This window comes from Mixophyes fleayi, chromosome 6 (assembly GCF_038048845.1).
Source record: "Mixophyes fleayi isolate aMixFle1 chromosome 6, aMixFle1.hap1, whole genome shotgun sequence".
NCBI lineage: Eukaryota > Metazoa > Chordata > Amphibia > Anura > Limnodynastidae > Mixophyes > Mixophyes fleayi.
Genome location: NC_134407.1, coordinates 18,724,713 through 18,750,322, shown reverse-complemented (window position 1 = coordinate 18,750,322; position 25,610 = coordinate 18,724,713). Strand labels below are relative to the sequence as shown.

At 39.1% G+C, this 25,610-nt stretch overlaps 1 protein-coding gene across 1 annotated transcript in view; it reads left to right on the top strand.

The window, feature by feature from the left end:
* Positions 1–25,610, top strand: part of HPSE2 (heparanase 2 (inactive)) — a 267,375-nt gene that overhangs the window by 202,543 nt on the left and 39,222 nt on the right. The window contains exons 7-9 of the mRNA XM_075215955.1: positions 3,653–3,746; positions 5,546–5,652; positions 14,201–14,315. Of these exons, the coding sequence (XP_075072056.1) occupies positions 3,653–3,746; positions 5,546–5,652; positions 14,201–14,315 (316 nt within the window). The remainder of the gene's footprint in view (positions 1–3,652; positions 3,747–5,545; positions 5,653–14,200; positions 14,316–25,610) is intronic.

Here is a 25,610-nt window from a genome sequence, read left to right as displayed (position 1 = left end):
CAAAACAAGTGGGGTTTTATCACATCTTGTAACTTTAGGGTAGTCTTAGTATAGTAAATGATTATACTTCTATATAAATGGCTAATTTAATTTTCCAATATACAGACAAATGAATGTGTGAAACAGCCCCAAGAATTACAAGAACACTCTGCTTCTTTACTTTCAAAGACTCATTATAGCAATCAGCAATACAATCTGTAAAACGTATAGAGACCCCACGATCACAGATTTATTCTTCAGGGCAGGTTGCCGGGGCTACATAATCCAGACACCCCACAAGGAACAATTATAAACAGATCTCTGTTTCATTCCTGAAAACCTCACAGGAGCTCACAATTATGTCTTGAATTTCTATTTAAGTCAATTAATTTGCTCTAATCATACATGATACTTCTGAAAAAAATCTATCAGATTGTTTTATTAGCTGGGAAATAATGAGTGCATTCAGGGGGTTTAGAAAGTTTGGAGAAAAAAAAAACTGGCAAGAAAAAACTGCAATTTTACCTTTGGGATTTTTCTTTTCCGTTCTGCCTTTGTGGGGGCCGTCCTTGTATTGTTCTACATAGACACCGTGCACATACAATGAAGTCATAGGTTACTGTTGGTGGAAATATGGTGCAGAACACTGTGTGATGAAAGGTTACTGGCCAGTGTTACTCAAATATATGTCTTGAATGTGTTGGCGCCTATGAACTGTCATATGTCATACATAAAAGAACAGAGCTCTACATTGAATAAGTTTCTAGAGCTGATATTATCGGATTCCCTGCACTACAGAAACAGGGAACAGCAGCCTGCATTGCAGTTTATGTATGAATTTAATGTGTGCTAGTCTCCAATCAACAGATTAATTCCACAGTGTGATCTTTGCCTCAAGCTCAATATGATCGACTTTATAGATATTGCCTTACATATGTATTGGATAGTCTTCTCTAGGATACACTAGGATACTCTTCTCATTAAAGTATGCTCATTTTAATATAATGCATTTTCAAACTGAAAATACCAAAGTATTAACGATATTTTAATCTTTTTATGGTAAAATTTGTGTTGGAAATACATTTAATTGATAAAAGATTAGTAAATTGGTGCATGCATAATTCCTTCATATAAAGTCATATATATGTTATATAGAATTAGTGTTTATGTTACATTATTTTTCCTCTCTGTTACTTAAACTAGAACTGCAGTTTACAAACAATCTTACTATTTAATGGTCGGTGGCATACAAATAGGGGAAGCAACGTTAACAACTGCGCTGATCTAGGGACAGTTTCAGTCCCACTGTGATTGTCACTCACCGGACTGTTAGTGCCTCTAGGTTGGGACATGGGTCCCTCTCGCTCCTGCCGGCGCCTCTCCTGAGCCGCGGCCGTCCGCCATCTTGACTAAGATTGCGCATGTGAAAGAAACCCTGAACTGTTAATACCTCGCCTCTAGTCCCATTGGTTAATTAATCACCTCTCAGTACTTAAGGCACCTGTAGCCCTATTACCTTTGCCTGTTCTTGGTTCTCATTCCTTGAGACTCTGAGGTGTTTCCTGTTTCTGCTCGTGTTATCCGTTTGCTCTGGACAAGTCTTCTCTCCACATCGGTAGTAGAACTTACCCGCTGCAGACTACTCTCGCTACCTCCGTTACCTGCCTGCTCCTGGACAAGTCTCCTCTATACATCAGTGGTACAACTTGCCTATTGCAGACCACTCACGTTGCTCCGTTACATGCCTGCACCTGGACAAGTCTTCCCTTCACATCAGTGGTACAACTTGCCTATTGCAGACCACTCACGTTACTCCGTTTCACGCCTGCACCTGGACAAGTCTTCCCTTCACATCAGTGGTACAACTTGCCTATTGCAGACCACTCACGTTACTCCGTTCCATGCCTGCACCTGGACAAGTCTTCCCTTCACATCAGTGGTACAACTTGCCTATTGCAGACCACTCACGTTACTCCGTTCCACGCCTGCACCTGGACAAGTCTTCCCTTCACATCGGTTTTACAACTTGCCAATTGCAGACCACTTACGTTATTCTGTTACACACCTGCGCCTGGACAAGTCTTCTCTACATATCCGTGGTGAAACTTACCAGCTGTAGACCATTCATGTTTCCTTGTGATATAGCTACTACTCTGTATGGTACCTATTAGCTGGACTAAAGTCTACAAGTGCCTCTGTATTGTAGCTGCAAGTCGCTGACTCTTCTACTATATTGTTGATTGGTCTTTGCCTAACGTTATCCAGTTATCAAGTACTGGCCTGCTATATGCTACCTGCGTGCTAAGGCACTTGGACTCTTTCCTCATTTTATCCGGTTTACTAAACTGCTGTACCATCACAGTTCCACTGTGCCAAGACTCAGCATTTATACTATTGACATTCCTTTCCTCTATTCTACTGTATGGTTCCACTGATTCACCACACTACCCAGAGGTCCGCACTTCTGGTAAGTGTAGCTGCACCTGGTGAATTCTGGGTAAAACTCCTAGTGCCTGTGACAGTGACCTAAATATGTTACTTGAGCTCAGGGTTGGTTGGTTTTCCCTTTTTGGGGACCTCCGATGCATCTATATGACTTGTTTAGAGATTATATGAGTCTTTCTAAATCAGGCTTGCTGTGTGATCACTGCATAGGGCTCACGTGAGAATCCAGAACTAGAACATCTCCAATAGCTACTAAACAGGTTGTGTTCTGCATGTCTAGGGCTATGAAGCATTTACTTAAACTGAGCTGTCTTAATTGTCTTTGTCAGAACAGCTTCAATTATTCCGAGGATTCCAGACATATTTTTAGATGATCCACTCAAGATACTTAAGTTGCATTTTTCAATCTTCATCAGCAGAAAAGGCCATGTTTATTTTTAAGCTACTGTAACCAAGCAAGCTGTAGCAAACCATATAGAATTACTTTTCTGATGTACAATTGAATGGAACTTTAGATCAGAACAACAAATTTAATTATACCTATTATTATTTAGAAATTATACCACAAAAGACTGTTATACCTGTTCAGCCCATGGGCCGGTTAGGGATTTCACAAGGCCATTCCATATTCTACATTGACTGACATAGCTATTTTAATAGAATGTTACTAAAAAGGACACGTGTCATTTAAAAACAATGATCAGCACTGCAGTAAATTACTGTCTTTCTCGGAATATCTAGAACCATTTTCTGGTTTCTCAAGCTACAATTTTATTTGGTCCTTTGGTTTTTTTCCCAAAGCCTGATGAACAATCGCAGTAGTAAAGTCTTACTTTTACACTTCTGGGAAACACAAACTGGGTAGCGATACTTCAACATGGCAGATTTCAGTTTAGGTCCAGTGAAAATATTATTACAGTTATAAAATCCACACACAGCTGAGCTAGTAGCAAGCTGCAACTGGTATTGTTATTACCGGTATAACTGCGCACATTTTATTTCTTCCTCTATATATTTATCTGTGGTGGGCCACCAGCATCGCATCCCGTGGCTGCTGGCTCCCCTCTACTCATTATTTCTCAGGAAAGCAAATGGACTTATCACACGTAGGTGTAGAACAAGCGTTGCTCTTACATTTACATATAAAATGCAAAACTAAAAACATTTTACTAAAAATACAATCAGACAATTCACATAACATAGGTTTGTTTTTTTTTGTTTTTTTTAGTTATAACATTGATGGACGAGTGGGCAAAGCCATGGACTTTATGAAAACACGACTGCTGGACGCACTGTCTGACCAGATCCGGAAAATTCAGAAAGTAAGTTTTTAGTTTAGAAATGTAAATCTGTTTATCAAAATCCCAACAAACACTAATTAGATGTAGATGAAAGTATCCCTGTAATAATATGGGGACTATGTAAGGCAAAATGTGGAGGAAAGAATGGAAATGTACCGCTCTCTCCTCTATATAGCTTTGTGCAGTCTGAGGGATGCTACAGCACATGTGCACCGTACCCTTCCCTTGTCTATGTGGCAAAATACACAGTCATACTGGCTTTGTGAGGGAGTGCAAAAATTATATAAGATACAATAGAGGGGGCACATTTTTTAGGGCCATTCTTTACTTTGTGGACATGATCACAGCCATTTCTACTCCACAAAAAGTCTTGAAATTTGCCCCAGCTCAGTTGGTAGAGGTTGGGCCTCACCCTATAATTATAATGGGAAACATTTTTCACCTGTCGGTTGCACCGCAGCAGAGAAGCACATTCCTATGTGCACTTGGCCCAATGTAACAAATGTCACATGTGATGAAGACAGTCCCAATGTCTTCTCACACTCATGAGTAATTGAATCAATAAAATAGGCTTAAACAAGGAGTGGTTTAGAAGAATAATGGAGAAGTCAATTTAATGAAAGGGGTGGTAGGAAATCGGGCCATTACACAGTGTGCGTCTTCAGAATTTGTAGACTCCAGAGAGTGGAGGGTAAGTGCACTCCTTGCTGTGTGCTTGGAGACTATCTTTATGAATCGGTACAGTGATCTGCGGTGGACATCTGTTATAGATTAAGTTCTCCATGGACAACTCTCTCCTTCTGCTTTTGTCTTTCCATCTACCCTTTGGGGCATTGTGTATGACCCCACAGTATCACAGCTGGTGACCCTAGCTGGGCGTTGCAGACTACATCTACAAGCCATGGGCGTATCAGAGCTACACTTTCATTTGTTCATGCATAAGCAGAATTATTTGCCTTCCAAGACTTTAAACAATGTCAATATCATTAAGTGCATATTACAGTCAGGGTTGGTACATAGTTGCCGATTGGCTAAAAATTGAGCAGCAACCCTCATTAGTTGCCTGCACTGCAATAGATCCAATGCATACAATCATGTAGCTATGTATTGTATAAGCAGGGAGATGAGAGGACTTCACTAATCCATGTAGACAGGCAGAGAAAAGAGTGATAATGTTTTTCTGAGAACACTCATAGTTTTACTTCATATTTTTTTCAGTTTTCAAATTGTACAATTGTGCAGTAAACTAAAGCAACCAATTAGATATTGGCTTTGATCAACTAATGTCCGATTGTGATAATATATAAGCCTTATTGTCTCATTTTAATATGTGTTGCAATTCCAGGCTTTCAATGTGCTAAATATTAAATTCAGTGATATATTGTAATTAGGAAACAGTTTTATCTTAAACATTGACTTGGCACAGTCTATATGACTATATTAAGGGACATTTATGTAAAGTGTTCTACAGGTTACTGAAGATAAAAGATGGTTTTGCCTATAGAAACCAAGGTTGTTTTAAGGCAAGTGTTAGGAATGAGAGGCATGTTGGTGTAAATGGGGTTAGATTGGCTTGAGTGGAAATCTGAAGGGTGTTGTGGAGTAAATGTGGGATATATTCTAACACATTACCATGATTCAGGATAACGGCCCGTTGGAAGGTTAGAGGGTCGCACATGTGACCCTGGAAGTATAACACGTTGCCCATCACTGTTCAATATAAATAGGATTGGCAGCACCTACCTGTAAAATAGTTTCCATGAATGTTCATCTTGTTTTATTTTATGTTATAAAACAGAAGCTGTGTGTTTTGAATACAGGTGGTAAATATGCACACCCCAGGGAAGAAGGTGTGGCTGGGAGGAGTGGGTGCACCGTGGTCGCGAGGCACAAACAACTTATCAGAAACATATGCAGCAGGATTCCTGTGAGTAGTAATGGAATTAACCATCTTTCCCCCTGTAAAACACCTCTTTTCTCCTCCCAGCAGCAAGACTAGAACTGTAAGGACAAGAAGCCTTGGATTCCACACTGCACTGATGTGTTCTAGATATTAAAACACTGTTCCCTGGCTACTAAAATTATCAATCTGGCATCTGTATCAGTTTCTCCTTTCTCCACATGGTTTTACTCTCAGTGTTACTTGGTTTATTACATTGTATAGCAAGATCCTTTCCATTGTATGTTTTTATTATCTTTGGAGATCTGTAGTCAGAGACTAAAGTAATGCAACGTCAATACATATGCTTGGGGCAGAACGATTTTACTGCAGCACATGTAGCAGAGGTCTGTAAGTGTAGAAGGAAAATGCCAGGCAGTATGGGAGAACTTCGGGATATAGGTTCTGAGATATACTGTTGGCAGTAAAGACATTTTAATATCTTTCCCCACTTTGTGACGTGCAGTACTTGTATATTATTCATTAAGTATTATATTTGTAACTAAATTTGAATAGCACGTTGTAGTCACTGGAACTGCAAAACAGCTGCTCCACAGCGTTAATGAAGCTTTGAACCAGTTGTGCACCTCGATTTACTTAGATGCACCGATAGATCCGGCCACACGGACATGTTTTTTGAGCATTATGACTGCGTTTGCACATTTAAATGGGGAGAAGTTCATGGTTCAAGATTTAATTTTGCAAAGCAAGATTATTGTAATGAGATAAGGGATACATTTTTAGAAGCGTTCCTTGGTTGGCACAGTCATTTCAACTCCACATATATACTTAAATTCTCAGAGCTGGCAGACCTCTGGCCTTATATATCTTTAATGAAACAAAAACAGGCCTAATTCACAGTGCATATTACAATAATAATATAAGGCAGTATGCCGCACTCTCCAAATTCTCAACCAGTCCCAGCGCCAAAGTGTTATTTGGCCAAGTACATGGGCAGGAATTATTTTAATTTGCATATTTATAGACATATTGACGCTGATAGCCAATGAAAAAAATCTAGTAAACAAATGGACCTGCACACATACATTTTCTCAGAAACTTTTGCTCTCTATTTAGTTCTGATGGATAGGGTTCATTAGGTACAAAGAATATTGTGCTACAGGGAAGCTGTGAGACAAGTTGATAAACATGCTGCTAGCGATCTGTAGAGGTTTTATCTACGCTTTCAACTATTGACTAAAATTGCAATGTTCTGTACCGTAAGAAACATTTTCTCAAACTTTTGTGATATGAATCACATATACATCTCCAAAAATATCATGTGAACAGAGGAGGACACTTAACATTTGTTCTAAAAAGATGCACATTTTTTCATGCATATTCCTAGTCACAAACACATATCTTGGCAGAGCTCTGGATACAAATCATCATAAAACTGAGATTACTAGATACAACTACAAAAAGCACAATTACTAAGAAGCCTAAAAATAATACACAGGGTGGATGTGATTATAAATACTGCAGCCAAACAAAATGTTGGAGAAACAAAGGAGAAGTTTACTCACCCAAAACTACACAGCAGATCAAAAAGAGGGTTTGGGGGCTATAAAGGTTATTTATGAACAATAAAAAATGTGGACATGCAAAGTTTAATTTTTATGTAAATGTGACTAATTGACGAACATACGTATACACTGGTGTTGTCCGTCATTCAACTTTGGAGAGCATGACCTATTGCAGCAACGGTAATGATAAGAGTGCACGCAATGACTACAAAATTTCACTTTAAATTCACATTTGTATGTTTTAATGCCTTATTCCATTGCTATCCGTGAACATATAAATGTGATCTTATTGTATAACATGCTTCTGTATGGTACAAAATACATCTCATTAAAAGCAATGGTGAGCACCCAGTTTTTTTTTTTACTTTATATTTTGAATTACATTCATTATAATGTACCATACAATAGAGCACTCTGTTGCTAGGAATGTTTGGGGAAGCACAGAGGAAGGGTTTGGTGAGGGGGGTCAGAAAATGCAAATCCACCCCTTTAAACTCATTTCAATACCTTGTCCTGCAGAATAAAATCTCTTAATTGATATTATAGTTGTTGATTTGTGGGCGTCATAGTGTTTCTGTGTGGGAAACAGAGCATATATTAAACAAGGACATACAAGGTAGATAAAATAAATGCAAATGTGAAAATAAAGTATAGGATAAGTCCTTCTTTAGAGAGAGAGGGAACATTATAGTGGGGAAAGTGCAGAGCTGAGACAAGGATGCAGTGTGAGATTGGGTCAGATGTGAGGGTTTACCAGTGTGAGTAGTATAGATGGGAGTAGGGTAGGCTCTGGGTAAGAGAAGGATATTCAGAGACCAGATTTGAAGGTTGTGGTTGAATCTGATTGGGCTGGGAGGAAATTCCACAAGTGGGGAGCAGCACAGGAGAAGTCTTATAGGTCGTTACCAGAGAAGAGGCGTGACACAGGTCAGGGGTAGATCTAAGTGGGCATGAGGGTATTTCCACATGGGGTTTGAGATGTATGAAAGGGTGATGGGGAATAGTTAGAAATGTATTGTGGAGGATATGGGGAGCCAGTGGAGGTGTTTTCAGAGTGGTGTGAAGTGTCTAGAGCGGCAAGAGTGACAGATCAGTCTTACAAATATCTCAAAGGAGAAAGAAACAGCATTAGAGCTGCACATCTACGTTATCTTTTTTTGTATCCAAAAATGTATAATTGTATCGAAATAAAGTTTTTAGTTAGATACTTTTTTGAACATGTTGTGTCTTTGGTAACATAAAGATATGGAGATAATTATGAATAAACTATCCATCTCTTTGCTGCATATAAATAAAACAACACTTTTAGACTAATGCAGTAATACGTGTCCCGAGCACACACCTGGTTTATGGCATCATGCACTCACTGTTACTGACGAGTGCGTCACTTTGCAGATTAAGATGGCAACATCTGCATCTTCTGATGGGGAAGGGCTGAGTGGAAGTTCCCGGTTTATTTTGGGTCACACACGTGAATGCAGCTAGTTATGCACACACATATACAAAAGTGAGATTTTGCCAAAGAATTATTCACCTTTACATTTTATTCTTATTTGAAAAAGGGGGAAATTCAGTAGTCTGTGTTTTGTACGGGAAAGTGCATTTCTAGGTAAATTTCGATCAATGTTAAAAAAATAAAAAAATAAAATAAAATAAAAATAAATAAATTGGAAAATCCTCTGTCTACATCTGGCCCTCTGAGGACTCAGTACAACCACCCACCAAGGATGGCAAGAGCTACAGGAGAGGTTATATAGCAAAGAGTTTTACAGATAGGGGCTATAATCAGCAAGATACCTAGGTTCTATTTACTTTACATTTAACTGGAGAAGGTAAAATGAAAGAAGGGGTTGGTGCTAGCGGTAATTTGATGAACGCTGACATTTTAATCTATCCACATTTGCCACCGGACTCACAAACCAGCAATAGGTCACTCAGAGTTCTCTTATGGGGCAGCCCAGAATATTAGCATGCTCCTTATTATACAGGAGGCAGAAAATTATACTCATTTGCGTAAATAGATATATATTGTACCTTGAATATCTTTCTGTTGGTAAATAACATTTTCTGTGTGCAAAGAAACCCACCACCACATATTTGATTTTTACCTCTTAACCTCATTGAGCTAATCCGCACATACAATGCAATATTTTGGCACCAGGTCCTGTGTAACATCTGTGCGATATCACAGCTTGCACCATACTTGCACTGGGATAGAAGCCATGTTACACGCAGGAAATATCTCCCTTTTGTGTGAGCACTATTGTAACACACATGCAAAAGCAATTAGGACACAGATTGCAATTACTACACCTCTGTTAACACAAGTTACTCTGTGTCAGCTCTCGCTAATCACATCCTTTCAGTTTGTTAACTCTTCAACAAGCATAAAACCATTAACCTTACCAAAATATATAAATGCTGACGGCATATGCATACCTTACTATAAATATACACTATAAATAATTTTCAGCATCTGGAGTATTTTATAGCAACGCAGCTGTTTATGGCTTTTCTAGTCCTGCATTTATATCATTAGACTTGGTATTTATTAATGAGCATGCATACATAAAACAAAAAGACAGATATCAAAGGTATCAGGAGAGCCCTTTCCTTTATGGTCTTCACAAGCTTGGAGTGGGAAAGGGCAATTGGTTGCCAGATTTGTATAATTTGCCTGTAACTAAGCAGTAAAGCCTGAGATTTGGCATTGGTGACATTGTAAATGAAGAAACTGAGAAAAGGATTAGAGAACTCCAGTTAAACCACACTTCCTAGTGACTACTTGGTGAGAGCCCCTAGGGCAGCAACAATTATTTGTGTTTAGATTTCTCCATTGATCAGAAGCCCTATAAGCATTTATTAGTAGAAAATTATACATAACACCTCGGCAAGCTTGTTTTTACCTCTAAATTGATTCCACGGGAGGTAATTTGAACAAGTCTGCATCAGTCTGAAACTGTTAAGGAACCTTCATTCCAGTGTCTAGTGTATCAGTTTACAGTCCGGGCACTGACTGCAGTTAACCCTGTATCATGCAGTTGTCATGGTAAGATTAGGCAGCCTACATTTTGCAATTTTTGGAGCAGCACAGATCAGGTCAGCTTCTGCTTAGTCTAGGAAAGCCCTATGACTATGTGGGTTGTTTAAAAACAAAGTGCAAATGTGAATTGATCCTTAATCAGCTCTGTGCCTTAATTTTTCTGTTATAAATTGAAATCTGAAAGCAAATGTCTGCTTGGTATGGACCAGGCCTGGCCAACCTGTGGTTCGCTAGATATTCTAAAACTACAAGCCCCAGCATGCTTTGCCAGTAGATAGCCAGCTAACAGCTTGCAGGGCATACAGGGACTTGCAGTTTTACTACACCTGGAGAGCCGCAGCTTGGCCAGGCCTGGTATAAATTGTGGCACTTTTGCAGCTGTTTGTAAAAACCTTATGTGTCACATTTTTTTAACATTTCTAATTTAAACTTATTAACTATTGGATATCTATAAATCAGACTTTGACCAGTAGGCTGACAAACATAACCTGTACATAAAAATCTAGGTTTGAATGAACCAGTTGGTGAAGTACATACGTATCCATACCATACTTGCCTACTCTCTCGCAATTTTAAGGAGATTCTCAATTTTCGGGGAGTACTCTCAGACTCCCGGAAGAGTAGGCATCCTCCTTGATGGAGGCATGGCTTTAAGATGCGATTGCATGTTTAAGCCCTGCTCCCGCTATGCAATGCTGTGAATGTAGGTATTTCATAGCAGGGAACGGGGCCTTGGCCATCGCGTCACTTAACCTCCCCTCTGAAACACATGAGTTAAAGACTGCTCCATTTCCTCCCCTTTTAATTGTGATTTAAGTGAACACTTTTTTTTTAAACCTGGAACTACATAATTTAATATAAGGTGAATCAGCAGGCCCAGACTGGCTCCAGTAAAGCACAAAGTATAATATTATGTAAATATTATTAGCATAACCTGCCTGCGTTAGGGTCTCTGCTCTTCTCCTTCCATTTGTTTTCTAATAAGATTTGAGTCACTGTGATAAATACCCCTCCAATAAAGCTGTAAAGGGCCATTTACGAGTCCATCAGCACAAGTGCTGTTTTGTGACGTCAGGCGTCTATATGCGCTACTGCTCCTGTTTATACTGGAAACAGATGTTAGATGGTTGTGAATGTGGCAAAACTAAATGTAGCTTTTTCTAGGAGTAGCTAGGCAGGTCTGGTGTTCCTGGCTGAATGCTGACTGTACACACTAATGCTTCTGTCTCCAAGCCGATACTTTAATATTATTATCTTTATAAATAAAATTGCCAACATATTACACAGTTCTGTACATTGAGGTTCATGCTACAAATACATAGCATACAAGGACATTAAACAGTAGGTGCAGGTGGCCCTGCCCATATGAGCTTACAATCTAAAAGGTTTGGGGAACAATTGATACATAAGGTACTGGAATAAGAATTGTAGCTGCTGGTGGGGAATGTGTATGTGGCTGCTATAAGGCAGAAGCATTATCAGCCACCAATATTAAAGCAACCACTGGCATTTTTTTGCAGCTACTGGTGGTGTGCCATGGTTGGAAAGAGAAGAGACCGTGTAAGGTGGAGACATGTAACATGAACTAGTCTTTGTAGAAATCGTCATCTGCTGCCAATCATTACTGTCAGTCACCAACTGTACCTCCTTCCTGCTCTGGCTCTGGGAAAGGCTTTCGCTTTTGTGCTGCATGGGCACTCTTGTGGTTAGCTGTCAGCTCAGTGTAGATGTGTGCCCAGGATTTTTATTTGGCAACATGCTAACTGCTTGATACAGAGCAATTACACTTGTTCTCATGTATGCAGAAGTTCTGGTGGTTGCCATCATGGAGGCTGCAGAGATCACCAGAGCGGAACAGAGATGGCAACAGCAATGACCACTGAACTCTATGGACCTCATTTAGAGTCGGACGCAAAGTCCGTTTTAGGCGCATCCAGCAAAGAAACACTACCACGCATGTGCAGAAAGCACCAAATCCACCGGCATCTTGGACGCAATTAACACTTGCGACAGCTTGCGACTCACTACGAGAGAATGGGAGGAACACCGATTTGTGAAGGCGTGACCATGTAAATACATCCTAGTCTCAGTGAGGCGCAGACGCAACACACGTCAAAACAGGGCTAAAGCTGTGCGGCAGGAATTAGGTGGCGCAAGCGTTAGCTAGCTGCAGGAACTGCTCGCAGCTCGATAGGGCTGGGGTTGCTTGCCACTCATAATACCCTACCAAGCTGTGGCACACTCCCACTCCTACACTTCTTAAACGGACTTTGCGTCCGACTCTAAATGAGGTCCTATGTGTCCAGCAACTGAACTGAGATGGAGTGCAGTAGATCTTTGAAACAATCCTGTCCTTGGTTTGATGGCACTCTTCAGCACTACCATGTAATTTCCGACTGCCTCCCCAAATTTTTAATTATTTTATATTTGTGAACAGATGATTATGTGGGAGATAGGACACAGAGCTGATCTATAGCTCAGACCTCTCAAACTGCCTTCCGTGTGCCACCCTGTACTTTCATGAGGATGGGCTTTGTACCCCACAGGATCACTTTATATTGAGCAGCTCTGTTATAGACTCACAAAAACCAGTGTAATATAAGCAATAAAATGTACAAATGTGACACATGAAAAAGGAAGACACTCTATTGTCCCCAGACTTACATGACTTTCTTGTCATTAATTAATCTTGAACAAGCAGTATTTTAGGAGAAAATGGAAACCTTGTAATTATTATGTAAGTTATAGTAGGCAGAGCTTTGAAGTGACTTTTTTTGTCATATGTGTTATCAGAGAATAAACACTATAGTGATTAATGAGATACTCAGGCATACTCTGAGTGGTACAAAGGACTATTTTCTCAAGGCAGTGGTGCCTATCAGTGATGTTGAGAACCAACTACTACATTGTTCCACAAACATCTTGTCATCTGCCTCATTCCTGTCTTCCCTTACCAGAAAAGGCTCAGTAATACAACTGTAACAGACAAATTAAATGTAATTCCATTGTAATTTCTGTAAGAGCTCCTATTAATTAATTAATAGCATTTATTTGTATAGCGCCAGCATTCTCTACAGCACTAAACAATTGGATAAGATACATATTACTTCTCTCCTTAGTCTTTTCATGGAGGAGAAATGTATTGTTTATTCTGTATTATGGTCTGCCCTGGACTTATTAGTTATTTTTTGTATATAATGAAACTAAGTTATAAAATCAATTAGGACCTAAAATAATTTTAAAGACAAGGCAAAGGCCAGCCCATATTTATACTTAATAGTTTAACTTCATATCTAAAATAAACCTCATGACCAAAAATGTAGAGACTCACAGCCATGAGCGCACTGTGTGCAAGAACATATAAAAGTGTCACACCGTCTATAGGGGCTGTACTCTCAATCTACCCAGGCGTGCTGTACCGCCTCCTTCTATGGAGGACAAGGAATTGGGTAATTGTATATATTTACTAATTAGCTAATTCAAATTTATTCCCTATTTCACTGAGTAACAGTAATAATGTAGACCTGGCCTTTCACATTGTACTTTTCTTCATATTTGTATTTAATTTAAATAAACTGGTTTAAGGTATATAATCTTGCATATTATAAACATTGAGTAATTGTTAATTATTATTCTATACGCTTCTGAGCTTTGTAAGTCTGGTTAAGTTATACATTGTTATCATCCAGGCAAAGTATTCTTCCCGCATGTTAGACCCACACATACATTGATATACACTGCGATAGTATATTAAGATGAAGGTAAAGATGTAGTAATGGTACACACTGTCTGTCTTGTTGTATCATGTATGGCTGGATGACAGATAGAAAGCAGCAGTCAGCAGCCTTGGTCTCCTCTGTTATTTTCTTCTAATAACGGAGCCTGTGTTGGGACATGAAACAGTATGCCTGATCTTCCTCTGTTCTCTCTGCAGTGACTGAAGCAGATTGTGTTTTCTTTTATTTAGGTGGCTAAACACGTTAGGAATGTCAGCCAATCAAGGAATTGATGTTGTGATCAGACATTCATTCTTTGATCATGGATACAACCATCTGGTGGATCAAAACTTTAACCCACTGCCGGTAAGGTTATAATAATAGTAATGATTTCTTCATATGTATCTGTGTATATAATAAGGTCATAGAATTATCTTTTGCCTAGGGAAACTTGTAGCTCTTGATGCTACAGGGATAATGAAAATTATTGTCAGACCAATGTCAATACTGTGGCCCTATCATATTTCTGCCAATACGGTTAGAGATCTTTACCTAGCAAATATAAGTTGGAACTTCAGGTATAGAGGGCAATGTCTTTAGATCATTTTTATGTCCACTCATTGAAGAATATACAAGGTATTTTATTGCAAAAACAATAAAATAGCCCAATGTCAGAGTTTTGTAGTCAAATACATGCAATGTGTGTCAGAGGAAACTCCAAAATGGACATGGAAAGTATTTCTTAGAGCTATACACTGGCGTTTTCATGTGATACCAGCCTTAGCTGTCTATATTCACAACAGAGTGACTTGATATTTACAAGTGCCCGTGTTGTCAGGTGCCACCCTGCAGCCTTGGGGTGATGACAAATGATTGTTTCTAAACACTACATTTTTCCACTTAGTTCTGCAGCCTAAAAAGTAGCACACTGCAGCCATTGGGCAGTTCCGCTGTCACATGAGAGCACTTTTGAGCTTATTTAATAAAGTGCAAACATGTGTATCTTTGCTCTTACCAGCTATTACAATTTAGTAAGAACTGTTTTAGGAGCTACATAAGTTTACTAAAGATCCTGGTTAGTTATACTGTGTTTGTGTATAACACCTACTTTTACTTGACGTTTTTACTATGACATTTTCAGTACTTGTTTTTGAGTTCCCATAATGTGAATCATATAGTTATTTTCAACGTGTTTTTATTTTTGCTATATCTGAAAAACTACATTTTTGCACATTGTGACATTTTAGAATGGCCTACAATTCTCCAACATGGAAAAAATACCTTTCACATAGACTGCACAGTGTATTCAGTAAAAAATAGAATATGTAAAAAACACAGCATTCAGAAATGCTTGTCTGTCACCCTTGTGCTTTAACCTGGCATGGGTCATGAGATCAGTAAGTGTGACTTAATATTTTGTGATCGGTAGTTGTGATTTATTAACTTCTGAAGCAACAATCCCACATAGAAGATTTTTTTCTTTAAAAAGCAAGCCATGTACTTTTTCTGTATGTATGGGATTCATTCAGTCATTTTGCTTAGCTATCTTCATTACAAATAATTTCCTTTTCAAAAGCTCACTGGTTGGCAAATAAAAATGGCTGCCAGGCACAAACACATTCAGTTTTCTACGCAGACACAGACTCACAGCTGTCAGCATGTTATGTAATGGCAGAGGGGGGAGAAAGAGAATGTCAAAGTGCAGACAGAGCTCAGAGGGGCATTATAGAACCTCTTTACAAACTACATCATGTGACTGTGGTTGTCATGGTAGTCTAAAAATCATAAATCATTAATAGCAGCCTAACTGGAAAATGGTAAATACCAACATTCTTTTTATAACATGCCACAGTGATTTATGTTGAAAAAAACTAACCTGATTTTAACGAGATTGCTGCTTTAATCATGCAAAACAGATATGCATGCTGCACCTTTAGACAATAATAAGCTTCAGAAAAAAACCTGACGAGTATGTCAAATAAAACAATAAATGACAGGTGTAGTGTAAAAGATGACATATTGTTTTAAGCATCAATTTCCATACACAGGGAAAATAAATGAGATTATATTTTCTTCTTACACAAATACAAAGATACTAATCTTGCTCTGTGTTCTATTAATAGCAACCCAGTTAAAGCCATCATTGATCAGTTTTAGAGTATCACTTTGATCCACTGATTTGTTAAGCATCAATATTTTATATTTACACAGTTATGCCAGACTTTAAGTGATAAACAAGCCCTGTGTTTCCCTAGTGTGCTCTCCAGGACTTTGGCTTAACAATAGACAAACCGTTTTAAGGAGGTGGTGTAGAATGTGCTTCTCCTTGTGGCCCGTTTGAACTCTGCTTGGAAACGACTCTCAGCAGATTGGCCTCTTTAACTACTAATAGGAGACATTAGTTAATGTCAGAAGAAACATGTTGAAAGCAGATGGAGAGTGTTACCTTTGAAATTGAAATCTTAGGAAAACATGAGACAAAATGTAATGTTTTATCTCGACTAAACAAATCAACAGTTTAGGCACATAAAGAGAAACCGTGTTACCAAAAATGTCAACAGATAGTTAGTGGTGAGACCTGAGGTCAGAAAGTGAGAACTCGAAATTGTGCGGACTCGCTTCCCGCTGTGCCTAACACAATGAAAGAGATTTATGGCATTCACACTATCAGCACTTATCCAACAATGCTAGTATCTAGCATTAACATTAACAGTGCTTGGCTATACTTATTGTTTGGCCTAGTGCCATGTTACTGCTTTCGTAATCCCTGATTCATAATTGTGTCACCCCTGTGGCCAATATATACAGATGTATTCACATATTGTCAGCATTTCAAAGGACAATTAAATAAATGTAAAGGAGCTTCTTTTTTTCTGCACAAAAATATATATTTTTTTATTTGTTTTTAATATAGGTTTAGGGAGATGCTCAATATATTTAGTGGAAATCCAATTCTCTGAAACATCAAAATGTTACAGATACCAAAATTGGAAACAAGCAAAGTGGCAGAAACTAAACTTTCAGCTAATATTACCTGATCACACATACCCCTTCATAATGACAATGGTAACATGAGTGGCATTTCCAGATAGCTAAAGTCTGGCAATGCCAAACAATCAAACAGGAAAGGTGAAAGTGTGTGAAAAGGAGAAGGGGATAGAGAAGGGAGAAAAGTCACAGAAAGGAAAAAGAGGAGAGAGTTTGAAAGAGAGAGGGTAACTGAACCCCTCTGTCCATTTAACCTTATCTGTTAGTAAAATGGTAGGACCATATTTAGGGGAAAGGACTATAGCGAGGCCCAATTTCATATTTTTTTTCCTCTGTTGAGTCTGAGTGGCAGGGCTGCCATCAGAAATTATGGGGCCCAGTACAAATGAAACAGACAGGGCCCCCCCTCTCCGAAAATGACTTTGGTACACCAACATTGCTGATCCAAAGATCCTTTAACATGCCCCTCACTTGTTCCCAAATTCCACCACATGAATGACATGGACCTTTTCCTGGCTGAGCAGGATAGTCACCCAAAATTGATACTTTGTCACCAGAATCAAGACAGTTGGCAGACTACCCTGCTCTTTCCTACCTGTTCTTGTAGCTTCCACTACCTGCAGCTGTCCATGTCTGAAGCTCAGTTGCTGCTTGTCTGGATCCTGGAATGTTGAGGACCTGTTTGGTACATGAAATGTGGAAAATCTAATGAGTGAACACTGTAGTCCCCCCCCCCCCCACACACACACACACAGCCAGTCCTGACATTAAATCAATAGCACCCATATTTAATAATGAGTCCTCTCTCTCTCCCCCTGATGGCAGCCCAGCTCAGTGGTAACTTGGCATATCTAAATACCTTATTAGGGACTTAGGAATACAACAACTGGGTACCATTGCATGGTGGAAATCTTAGATCTCACAGAGATTACTAAAAAAGAAGACGGGCCTGAATCATTAAGGAAGGTAAATACCAATACTTGCCGTATTTTGCGGAAAAATTGCAGAAATGAATCATACGGCAGAGAACGCAGCAACGTCCAATTCATCTTCAAGTGCAAGGGACCCTTAATACATCCTACAATTTCAGTAGCAGAATGGAGAGGGGGCTGGGCGTATGTACGTAGTCAATTTACAGTAAGGGCGTGCCAATCTCGAGCGCACCCAGCAGTGTCCGAATCAAGCATTGGGCATCTCTTAAGTACATGATTTTCTGTCGTATCACTTGCTCCAGCTACAGGTCTGGTGTAAGTGCTGATTATTAGTGATAATGGCTGTGTATACATGCTAGAACATGTGTTTGCAATCAGTACAGTAGACATTAATAACATCATGATAAATGTATTTTATGGAGAAAAGAGGCAAAAAACACCACTTTTCTATTTTTTTATGTTTTGTCAGTAATGACTATATTATTAATGGGTGATATTAATTGAATATTTTATTTTTCCTGTCCCTTGTTTGTGACTTGATATTCTTCATATGTATTGGACGTATCCTGCAGTGTCCTGCCTGTTAGAGCAGAGCGGATCAACCCTCGTATTCATCAACAGGTGTATCTCCAGATCTGCTTGTTTAATGCGGAAGTGCATATACTGATATACATGCGGTTTTTTTGCTTTTTTTAATCATTAATCATTTTTATTAGGGTTTTAAGAGTAAAGGGTAGAGGGATACAGAAAAAAAAGGGGGAAGGATGGAGGTACATAGTCAGGAGCAGACATAACATTGTATATCAAATCACACAACATATGTGAATGTAGATATCAACAATATCCTAACGAGGTGGGGAAATAGACACTGTATTAAAAGTTCAACTTGGGCTGGGGGTAGATCTGGCGGAACAGGAGTTAGGGGATTATGTGTTTCTAGGGGGTGGATTAATCTGGAACCTTCACCATCAGTTGTAAATTCGTGCCACGACATCCACTTAACGATTGGGGAGGACGGTGTCATAGAATAGGGAGCATCTAAGTCTCCATTTGAAAACTAAATGGATCTTCGCAATGTGTTTATGGAGGGTAGGGGGAGATGGCTGTTTCTAAAGGTACGCAATTGCTGCCCTAGTGGCTACTAAGATATGGCCCCAAATATATCGGACGTGCATTTTTAAAGAAAGGCACATGTTTGTTTTGCATTTCTTACATAAACATATTTATTTTAACCTCTGGGGGGGGGGGGGGGGTCACTAACACAACATTCCCACTAAACAGTAAAAGTACATGCTAATATATAAGACAAATGCAGAAACAAGCAATATTTGGGTCAACTCCACTGCAGTCCAATATTCAAACACTTAACTCAGGGGGAAATATCACATTAGCAGTAAGGCAGACACAGTGAAGGTGAGGGGAGATGCATTTATTTACAGCAGCAGAACATGAATGGTGTTTAATGAGGGGACTATGGTTAATGAACCAAGCAAAGGGCACTATCCATAGAAAGAATTGATTACCACTCCTTGGCAGTTAAGTATTTAAAAAAACACCCACATTGGGTTGTGCCAGGCTGTTAGTTATAAGATCTCAGCTTCTTGGTATTATTTTAGATATTACTTTCGCGCTGGTCCCCCCCTTCACCTATGGGTATACACAGATTTATTCATTATCTGACAGGTTTCACCCCCCAAATACAGCTGGTTGTGTCTGGGTCTATTGATGTAAACAGTTCTGAAAGCAAACAACATTTTGGGCAAGAGATACATTTTCATATAATATATTCTTCCTGTGTTTGAGATCTGTACATGCTCCAGAATTTGAATATTATGGTGTAATGTACACTAATGTCCTGTAGCCCATAGCATCCAGATTCAGCTACTATCAGATTACTTTAATTTTGCACTAGAAAAAGTTAGAATATAATTGCTATTTCTTACAGCATATTTGTATACATAGCACCATGTTGTTCAATAAACCCCAAAGTGGTACAGAACAAGTAAATACAGAAGGTACAGAGAAATCATAACATAGAACAAGTGATAAAGATTTAGCATCTATGATCTGTATTGAAAAGGATGTACATAAGGCTAGAGCATAAGTTGTGTGTATATATACTACTGAAAAGACACTAGTATACAGGTAATTCCTGAAAACATGGTGCAATTTAGAGAGTCATTGTGTGCCTGAATGCAGTTGCAAATACATGCCGTAGTTTGCATAAAATTGCTCTGCACATGCCCAGAAATGCACTATACACCAGTGAACGCAAGCGCATGCAATTCATCTTCAAGCGCAAATGACACTTCTGACAGCCTACGGTCAAGGGCGGAACAGGGGAGGGAAGGGGGGTATGCATGTAATCAATGTACAGTAAGGATGCTCCAAGGTTGAATTCACGTACATCCGTCCGATTCAAGCTCTGGGCATCTCTGAGATATGTGATTTTTAGCCGTATCACTTGCCCCAGCTACAGGGCAGGTGTAAGTGCTGATTGATAGTGATGACCAATGTTTATGCATGCTACAGCATGTGTTTGTCATCAGGAGCAACTGTAAAAAAGCATTTTATGTACAGTAGACAATATCATCCTGATAAATGTATTTCATGGGGGAAAAACATTTTTTTGTAAAGAATTTTTTATTAATGACTAACTTATTAACAGGTGTTAATGTCGTTAATATTTTTTTTCATCTGTGCATTTTGCTCAAACATAGAAACAAAGATAAAAGCATCACTCCAAGTCCTGCCTACTATCACATTTTAAACAATCACTTAATTAATTTCAATGTTTACATTTTTTTTACAGTTTTGCAGATTGTTCAATCATATGTGTCTTAAACAAGAGAAAGGGGATCTGAGATTTCATGTTTCACATTTGCAGAGTTTTTTCAACTCCAGTGGCATTTGTACTCTTAAATTTCTTGCGTCATGAAACATAATTTTGCACATGGGTGCAGAATGAGGAGATTCCCTGCACCTAGCAAGGAATGCGCCAATCTGCCCTGCTCTTCCTATCAGCAGGAGTCTCACAGTGGCTGCCACGCATCAATCTATATACTTACTAAACAATTAGCGCAAAAATAGGAGCATTTCTGCTGCAGGGCTGTAGTTGCAATTTGATAAATAACTCTTATTGAAGTGATACAGAATTATTTCACATTTTTATATTGTGCTTGTGAAATCCTCATTTATTTTAATGTTGTGTAGGCAAGAACATATTAAATAGCTGTTCTCACAGAAATGGTCCCTATAAAGACACCAAACACAACATTGTTTTAAAAGCCCCCTGTTTTTATATTTCCTTGTGTTCAATAAATGCTTCAGCATTGCAAGTAGACATTTCTGTGTCACTGTCTGGCGAATCCACCATCTAATATACTTTCCACTTACATTTTGGATACATAGGAAACAAACCAATTTTCCACAAGAAGCATATGATTTATAAATCCTATGAATGTAATACATAAAACACGTTTAGTGCTCCCATGTAATAGCCACAGGCATTCCTTCCTTCTGACTTGCTATTTCTGGTCAGCATTTACATTTGATAGGTGCACATATCTGTACATCTGCCTCCCCTCCTGGACTGTATTGGTTCCCTATATACTTCAGGACCAGACTAGCAGTCTTCTCCTACCTATAAAGCCCTTCATCATTCTGTCCCTGCTTATGAAGAATACCCGCCTCAGGGATTGGTCAATCAGCTGCCAGAAGGAAACAGCTGACATGGCTCTTATACATTTCACAATGCCCATAAACATTTGTGTCTACTATAAAGGAGGAATGTTATCATTTTATTGAATCCACAAAGAAGATAGACGCCACTTGTTTAGAATTTTGCAATAAGATAATCTGCCTTTTTTTTAATATTATGCCTTGCAAAAACTGGGTCCTGCGGCAGCTGTCTCAGTTTACATGATTATAGTACACCTTTGCATGAACTTAGCACTACAAACAATGATCCCCCTTCTTTTAATTTGCACCTAAGCCTTCAGGATTTTCCTGTGCAGGAACTTATTTATGGAAATTCTGATCCCACTTTGCCCAGCTCCTACATTCTCCTGTGTCTGAGATATGTACTGAGGTATAGTCCTCTTCACCTGTACTGTATTTTATACCACATAAAACTTGATTTCCTCTCACCTGTTACATCGCTTTTCTCTCAATCGTTTGTGCTAGTGTGTAAATATAATTATCTCCTCTCTGTAGGTTGTGCTATAGCTTGCAAGTGATACCATTAACTGTAATCTAAATAAGATTGTTGATCTATATATAATAATAATCTATTGATCTGTTTTTGAGTTACTGGACAGGTACAAAGTTACAGTATGTCATTATTGTCCTGTATCTCACAATGGACCTGATTCAGAGTTAAATGTAAAATTGTGAATTTTGCTAACAAGCTTGGTCTGGTCCACCAGGACCAGAGATAGCCCCTGGGCACTGGTCTAACCATCCCGAGCTATAGGTGCCCAGTCCGTACAGTCAGGGCTTTGTCCTGAATGAAGAGACAATTGGGAACTATGCTCTGCTTCCGGTATGCCCCTGGCAGCAGCTTACCCTTGTACACTATCTGGTGGAGGAGAAGTCCGAGTGATGCACTACACAGCATATGCTGCTGCTTCGTGATGTGGGAGTCCCCGGCGCTCTGCACAGACTTCCTTCCCACATAGAACCCTCCTCCACAGGACACTGCAGCAGGCTGGAATTTGTGAGAAAGGAGAAAGGTGGAGGAGCATATGTGACCAAGAGAGGGAGGAGAAGGCACAAGTCACATATACCCATTACTCTCCCTTTGTCACATATGCCCCCCAACATTCCTCCATTTACACATTTGGGGAAGTCCCAAACACTACTTTTGCACACAGACCTAATACATTTATAAAAGGCCCTTGGAACGGTATCGTCATGAATATAGAAACACCCTGGACTGTTGATGCCTGGTGGCAACAGGAATCCTGTTTCCTGGTGGCTGGAGTCCTGTCTCCACCATGAATCCACCATTTTTGAATGCTGTATATATATATATAGTAGCTGCAGTGGAGCTACATGTCCCAGCATGACACGTCAGTGACTGTTATGGCATGATGGGATATGTGAGTCAAAGTCTATCATGGCAAGAACATTGTATCTAGATATTGTTTAGTGATATATTTATACTGGATATAGAATGGCTGTGGTGGAAACATGAAACTACAGCGCACTGTCATTATACATCTAGGGGTAAATGTATTAAGCTGAGAGTTTTCCGGCGGGTTTGAAAAGTGGAGATGTTGCCTATAGCAACCAATCAGATTCTAGCTATCATTTTGTAGAATGTGCTAAATAAATGATAGCTAGAATCTGATTGGTTTTTCAAACCCGCTGGAAAACTCTCAGCTTGATACATTTACCCCCCAGTGTTTAGAAATTAGTGAAAAAAGTAAAATCATATTGTTTAATATATATTAACTGTAGCTGCTTGTAATTACTGTTTAACACCACTCCTTAAGAGCAGTTGTTAAGTGCTAGTATCACGCTGTATGGGCTGGTCATGTCCCCTACTCAGTTTGACCACATGCCATTCAGTAGCACACCGCCAATTGGTGGCTCATAATATTATGTAGATTCCCACCATAAAAAAATGCCCCTGTACATTTAAATTTTTGCTGCTGTATTTTTTATTCTGAGGTCTATGGGACAAGCAATGATAGGTCTCCTATCTTGTAGATGTATGTAAGTAAGAAATGGATGCACTCCTCAAGGGCGTATTTACATTGCGCCTTCACACCCCTTCTGTACTGACCTGTTTCTTCACCTGCAAGTGGGTACTAGTATAACATATACTCAACTCAAAATATGGATGCAGTTTGTGCACATGTGCAGTGCGGAAAATTTTATGCAAGTCACTTTTTCATGTGGTGCAAATTAATTGGGTTCTCAACATCAGGCCCAATATGTCTATCAAAACTGCATGAATGATCACATCATTCATTACCTCATTAGTGTAGCAATTATTTGCATTCACAATAACTTGATCTGTATCCATTCTTTACAGTAGCTTCATGTATATTAAAAATGATGAATTAATTTCCTAAACTATAAAATCTCTAACAAAAGGACCTTCGTAGACTGAAGAACTTGCAATCTAATGCTGCTGTGCTAGCCAGCAAAAGACCTTGAAAAGTTAAATAATCTGCAGTTTTATCCTACTCAGCATTTATAAAAGACGCTGGTTGGGGTTTACACTTTTTTTCTAATCCTCATTTTTATGTTGTGATGTAAACACAACACTTAATTTATGTTAGTCTTGCAATGTAACACAGCACTTCAAGTTATTGTAGATTACGCAACAGAACAGACAAGGTACAGTCATGACACATTTAGTAAAACTCAAAACAAAAAGTTTACACATCCACTTTACTTACAGATTGCGGAATTATTTTCACCATTTAATTTTTCCTATATTCAGTCATTGAAACAGCTACATTTTATTCTGGCAGTTGCACATCCTCTGAATATCCTCACAGATCAGTGGTTGTCTCTTATTTCACTATAAAGGCCTGTATATACAGGCGGTCAAACTAACCTTGTACTTTCTACTTTATAGAGTGTCAGAAGCGCGTTCATAAATGCCTCACAAAGCTTCAGTGCAGCATAGTGTACTATGTACTTAAACCAGTGTCCCCATAGAAAGTTACACGTTCTGAACACTCAAAATTGACCCAAAATGAAGCAAACACTTGTCAAAAATTGCATGTACAGGTCCATTCACTTACATGATATTTGGACTATCAGCGTGTAAAAATGCAGGTTAAATGCTTTACAATAACACCCTACTTTCTTTTTCCAATATTATGAAATTGAGCTTGTTAAGCCCTAAGGACTCCACCACTCCAAAGAAAACAGCTCTGCAGTGATTTATTTTCCATGTTCAAACCCACTTTACTTAATGTACTTTTAAGTAGAGCTCTGAAAACAGTTACTTCCATTCTGGCAAATGGTGTCCCACAGTGTAAAACAGTTATGGACAGGTGAAAATTGTTAAACAGTTTAAAAGCTACAGGGACTGAAAGAAACAGCAAGACCAGGCTTTGACCTGACTAGGTGCAGCGGCTGCTATTTTCCCGTGGGAGCTATCAGGAAGATGAAAGCAGCTGAACATACCTGTGCTGGGTAACAGCGACGAGAAATCTGAACCTCTCATTCCTGCCCCTGATGAAGACTTTTCCACATGTCGCCTTTGTGCGAGGTCAGCTGACTGTTGACAGATGTGGAACCTGAACTACAAGATCAGTCACCGCTGTATCAAACAGGTTGGTTGTCCAGTTGGTGACATACAAGACTCATCCCCTCCGAGCGGCTGCTTCTTTTTCTGAGATAAAGATGGTTTATTTTCTGGTGCAGGTGAAATACATTCTAATAACTATTGCAGAGAATATTCATTAGTCATGCTGGTTCTCTGCAGAATATGTTGTTATTTCCATAGTATTCTTTTTATAGCACCATTATATTCTGCAGAACTTTATTCAGCACTTCAGTCCCTGGAACTAATTTTCCTACCACATGCACACAGACACGTGGGCACATTTAGTAAGAGAATAATTGATATACAAATCTATCTTTGGACTGTGGGAGGAACTTGGGGAACCAGAAGGAAACCCACATGAACATAGAGAGAGGATACAACCAGGGACGCTCTTTCCCTTCCGTCGCTCCTGTCACCGGCTGCTCACAGCAAGCAGGACCACAATGA